The following is a 5,262-nucleotide window of genomic DNA, read 5'->3' on the forward strand; positions in this document are numbered from 1 at the left end:
AGTCCATCACAGGTTACTCCCCAGCTAAAGCCAGTACCCATTTATACTCTCGTGTGGAGAGAGGCAAGTGGGGTTCAAGCAGCTTGTCCAAGGACACAACATGTGGCCATCAGCTGGATTCAAACCCTGATCCCTCTGATCACGAGTCATGAACCCCAACCATTAGGCCACTCCCCTTTAAGCATAATGAAAAAACAGTGGCCCTCTTTGTTTCTTTGTTTTTTGTTAAAGTTCAAATTACATTATTCTTTATTAAGGGCTACAAATGAATATACATTTTTTGTGCATTGTAAAATTTAGTATGTCTAGTGTTAAGGCATATTTTGAGTTGTAACAAGGGCCGTACACAAACCAGCATGTATCGATTTGTGCATCAGTCTTACAACAATGCAAACAATGCACAACTTTGTCGTTGCTGCGCGATCACTCTTCAGTTTAATGCTGATCGGAAGATATTGTGGGGTGATTGACATATGTAATTGGTCGTCATAATAATTTTAATATGTCTCTTGATTATGTCTAAAAAAAAATTCAGCCAAAATACTCCCTCTCAAAATGGGACTCAACTTCAGACTTTTCATGCATTTCAGAATGGCCGTCGTGCCGGGTCGTTCCCGAATTGGGTCGCAATGGGAAAGTGACTAGGTTGATATTATATATTTGTTCATGCTTTGCTGAATGTCTTGTTTATTTTGCTCTGCAGATCAAAAGAAGATGTTAAAGTTATGAAGGGAACCACAGGATGTGAGTTGATAAATATGAAAACAAAAAGGAAAACACTTTTTTATGATGTTTAGTCCCTCTCCCCCCTCCCCCCCCAAAAAAAAAAATATAGGGGTTCTTTTTCAAAAATGCCAGCAAAAAACCTTTCCCAGACAGTGGTTTATGTGGAATAGAGGAAATTGGACCATATTGCAAAGAAAGATGTACCCCCAGAAATAGTATTTCAGTGATTCCTTCTTAGGCTAATACCTCTAAAATACTTTTTTTCTTTTACCAACAGATTGTCCCACTGATGATATGCCTCACCATGATCTCCAAAAAGACGATTCCCGTAACGACCCGTGGAAAAGAATGATAGAACAAAGCAAAGATGCCAGCCACACAGCAGAATCTAACACAGGTATTACCCTTTGTTAATTGATCTCCCAAATTGTCTTTTGATTTACATGTATTTCTGGGCACATGTCCAGGGCCCCCAGGGAAAACAGTTCTTAGATAAGTGATGGGGCTTCCCTGGTAAAATAAAACGATAAACAAACAAATAAAATAAACAAAATGTCCAGCAATATAATGCTGAAGCTTCTACATCATCATTAAATTTTTCATTCATTTTCTCACCCTGTCTACAATTGGCAAAACTTGTGTTTCTCACTGAAAAAAATTGAAAGTCACTTGCTTACCGTGTGCCGTGGTGCATGGGTTCGAATCCTGACCGTTGGAACATGGTACTTGTGCTCTTGAGCAAGGCACTTTACCATTATTGCTTCATCCTTCGGATGGGATGTAAAGCCGTAGGTCCCGTGTGTTGTGTAATGCACGTTAAAGAACCCAGTGACACTTATCGCTAAGAGAAGGGATTTGCCCCGGTGTTTCTGGCAGTGGCTGCAATATGCGCCGCAGTACCTTGTAAACCATTATAAGGTGCTACATAATGGGTCTCATATTTCTCATAAACTCTATTTACCTTTCTTTAATAATTGACATAATTTCCAGCGCCTTGAGTACCTAATTGTTGGTAGATACGTGTGCTATATAAGACTCTGTTATTATTATTATTATTATTACAGGAGCTGCACCAATCATAGCTAGGATGGCTGCTGATCTAGGAAATTGTGACGGCCACAAAAAGACGAGCCAGTCAAAACAGAACGATGGTGAAAAAAGCCAGGTTAGTTGCTTGAAACCTCAATAATGGGTCGTTCTTTAAAGCTATGGTCCATCATTTGCAGCCATCCGAAAAGTAACTGGCGTAATTATTGTAATTATTGTTGAAACACAAACTTGGTTGAAAGATAGTAAGGGAACTAAACTCCCTATGAAATTATTCTTTCTGGGAAGCTGTCATTTTGAAGTAATCAACAAAAGTAGGAAAATTTAAATTAATAGTTCGTTTTGTTATTCGGCGAAGCGCGTGTAAGCATTGGCACAACGCACACACGCGTGCGGTTGCTATAATTTGTCGGATCAGTGCGCGACGTCGGGAATAGCTGCAATTCAAAACAATTCAAAACATGATTCAGTAACTTTTGATTTGAAATTGAGATCCTAGAATGCTGTTTTTGTCAGAATAAACAGCTGAAGCTTAACTGAAACTTCATCAGGTTAGTTGTTCAGTATCCTTCATTAGATTTTGTACACTTTTGTTGCAAACGAACAAAATGCACAAATTACAAATGATGGACTATATCTTTAAATGTTTGGTCCAAAGTGTGACATTTTTCCTGTCCTTGTTACCTTGTTTAAGTACATGTGTATCATTAAGAATGACTTAATTTTTGTTATTTGTTGGGAAGTTAGTTTGCTATTCATAATCAGTCTTGGAGGGTGACTGCATTAGGGAGTGCATCAAAATTAGCAAATAATAGATGTAACAAGGACAGGAAGAAAAGTAGACTCAGAATGTATGGAATGATTCTTCTGATAAGTGTTGTTATTTTGTGCAAGCCTGTCTAGTAACGCAACAAGGTTTATTTTTCAGAATAATCAACTTGACTTATTTTTTGAGGTTTGATTACAAGTGCTGTGCCTTACAAGTGCTGTGTGGGGAACTCTACGAGTGATTCTGTAATGAGGGTTAAAGCATTTTATAATTTCTCCCACCCTGACAGACCTCTACCGTCGGTAATCGTAGCAGCGACGGGCGAGCTCGTGGACGGCCTTTTAGCTGTCCGAAAGAAATAGCACGCGAGGGTAGACTTGGTGGAGGCCCTTCAGGGTCTCCAAGAGGTCTAGCCTTAGCCGTTCCCCCCACCTTACAAAACGGGCAGGCTGTCAGGAGAATGTTAGAAGACCAAAGTGTGCAGGAACACCACAATGTCAATGTGAGCATGCCCGGTAGAGATGCTTGGAACACACAAGGGATTCGTCACGGTAAGGCCGGTGACGTGATTATCTTCGCGAATCGTATTGAACGCCTGAAGACTCGGAATCCTGCCGAGCTCCGTGGATACCACCAGGGCGTGCTGCTTCATAAGGTAAGAGACGAAATGCATCTGTCATGTCACAACAAGTATTCATGTAGTCTAGGGGCTAGATGTTGTTATGGTTTGAACCCACCGCCGCGATAGGGCGTTATCACAACCAACCAATATCACCCACGAACTCGTCAGGAACAACGTCTAGGGACAGTTGTATCGTTTGTGTAATGCTCCCGCATCTGTTTGGCCTAATATGTACAACATGCATTCAAAATATTTCATTGTAGTTCCGAACCAGTAGTATAAAAGATGCAGCAAGACTTTTGTGCAACTTCACTGGTCAGCTCTTTTGTGGCGTGTAGTGTGCGTGGGACTGAACATGGACCGTAATTGCCTGCAGAAGTAGATTCTACAAATTTCCCTAGATGTTGCTCCTAACGGGTTCGTGGGTGATACTGGTTGGTTGTGATAATGCCCTTCGTGGTGGCTGGTTATCATGGCGGCGGGTTATCGCGTATCAAACCATAACAATGTCTAGCCCCTAGACTAGTATTCATGCTGCAAAGTCTGGAATTCAATGATTGTTTTGGGGAATCAGCTAACTGCACATTGACACCTTGTCTTGCAAATGCCATTTAAGCAGATAAATCAGCTAACCATACGCCACAAAGTTCATATGGCACAGTGTGTTTGTTTGAATTTAGTCCTCGTTTTGATAGAGTGTGAGCATCAGGCATTGCACCAGATCATGGTCTGTTCGTTTTCTTTATCATGGTCTGTTCGTTTTCTTGTTATTTGCAGTATTTGACACCAAGTCATTCGACACCAAGTCAGTACAGAGAGGGCGAGCAGTACATCGTTATTAAGCGTTTGGGGAAAGGTGGTTCTGGTGTCGCCTTCTTGTTGAAGGATGAATATTCTGGCATACAGTTTGTCAGAAAAAGAGTAAGTAAAGTGGTTCTCCATCTGCAATTTTTCAACACAAACACAAAAGATTCAACATTGTTTTAGAATTCAAAGATTCATACATATTTTTTTCAAGGTCCCTTTTGGGAAATTTGCTAAATCAGAGCCTCAACATCAAAAAGTTATTTCAAATGCGTTTGACATAAGAGATTCTTCTCATCTCCCCCCCCCCCCAAAAAAAACCCCAATAATACATCCATAAAACTGTTCATTTAATTTGTTTTTTGTAGGTCTCTGTAAAGTATTTTGAGGCATCTGAGGCCGTACTTTGGTGCCCGCTAGACCATCGAGGAATCGTGGGCTTCCTGGGCCTGCTGCTCACTGATGACTGGGTGATGTTTCTCTCCAGTTACCAGGAGGGTAGCGAGACCCTTCAGGAGCTAATTGACCGACATGTCCTGGACCTGGGGTTGGCATTGGAGATCATCCAGCAGCTGCTAGTTGTTGTTAATTGGCTTCACAGCGACCATCACATTGTCCACTTTGACATTAAGCGTAAGTATTTTGTTTGTCATTAGAAATCTGTTTGAAAAAGTTATGTGTATGTTCAGTGCAGAAAGGGTTTGCCGTTGGTGTTTAAAAATCCTGCAGAAATTCTACAGGTGATCATGGGAGAAGTTGCTGCTTTACTTGCAAGGTTATTGCAAGAAGGGTGGTAAGAGAGCAAGTAACATCCCCCTTCCCTGTTAATCATTCATGTTGGCAAAATTGTTTTGTTACCAAAATCGTGTCTGTTGGCAAATGTGACAGGATAACGAGTGCCAAATATTGTCTGAAAGTGTCATAAATTGATTGTCCACCCAGCGGGCAAAATACGTTGAAATAACGTTGAAACAACGTCAGATACCGACGTTGAACTAACGTTGAATAATCTGTGAACTTGAAAGTTGATCTGACGTTGAAATTCCGACGTTGAATCAACGTTGACGTTTCAATGTTGAATTAGTGTTGGAAATGTAACGTTGATTCAACGTTGAATAATGATTGAATTTGTAAGTTGATATGACGTTGAAATGCTGACAGAAAACCAACGTTGAAATCACAACGTTGAATCAACGTAGACATTTCAACGTTGATTCAATGTTGAAAATTCCACGTTGATTCAACGTTGAATAATGATTGAATTTGCAAATTGATCTGACGTTAAACCAACGTT

The 5,262-nt window shown here is 40.5% G+C and overlaps 1 protein-coding gene across 1 annotated transcript; it reads left to right on the forward strand.

The window, feature by feature from the left end:
• The first annotated feature begins 1,813 nt into the window (after positions 1-1,813).
• Positions 1,814-4,624, forward strand: LOC119719626. Its single transcript, XM_038189127.1, has 4 exons — positions 1,814-1,891; positions 2,832-3,197; positions 3,942-4,085; positions 4,337-4,624. Exons 1-4 carry the CDS (start codon positions 1,814-1,816, stop codon positions 4,622-4,624), a joined length of 876 nt encoding a protein of 291 aa, XP_038045055.1.
• Positions 4,625-5,262: the final 638 nt, after the last annotated feature.

This window comes from Patiria miniata, unplaced genomic scaffold (genome assembly GCF_015706575.1).
Source record: "Patiria miniata isolate m_02_andy unplaced genomic scaffold, ASM1570657v1 HiC_scaffold_8, whole genome shotgun sequence".
NCBI classification, from domain to species: domain Eukaryota; kingdom Metazoa; phylum Echinodermata; class Asteroidea; order Valvatida; family Asterinidae; genus Patiria; species Patiria miniata.

Excerpts from the sequence above, each read along its gene's own strand:
- LOC119719626 (XM_038189127.1), top strand. The coding sequence starts at position 1,814 with ATGGCTGCTGATCTAGGAAATTGTGACGGCCACAAAAAGACGAGCCAG. Across the intron at positions 1,892-2,831 it reads ACGATGGTGAAAAAAGCCAG|ACCTCTACCGTCGGTAATCG; the intron begins GTTAGTTGCTTG and ends CCACCCTGACAG. Across the intron at positions 3,198-3,941 it reads AGGGCGTGCTGCTTCATAAG|TATTTGACACCAAGTCATTC; the intron begins GTAAGAGACGAA and ends TGTTATTTGCAG.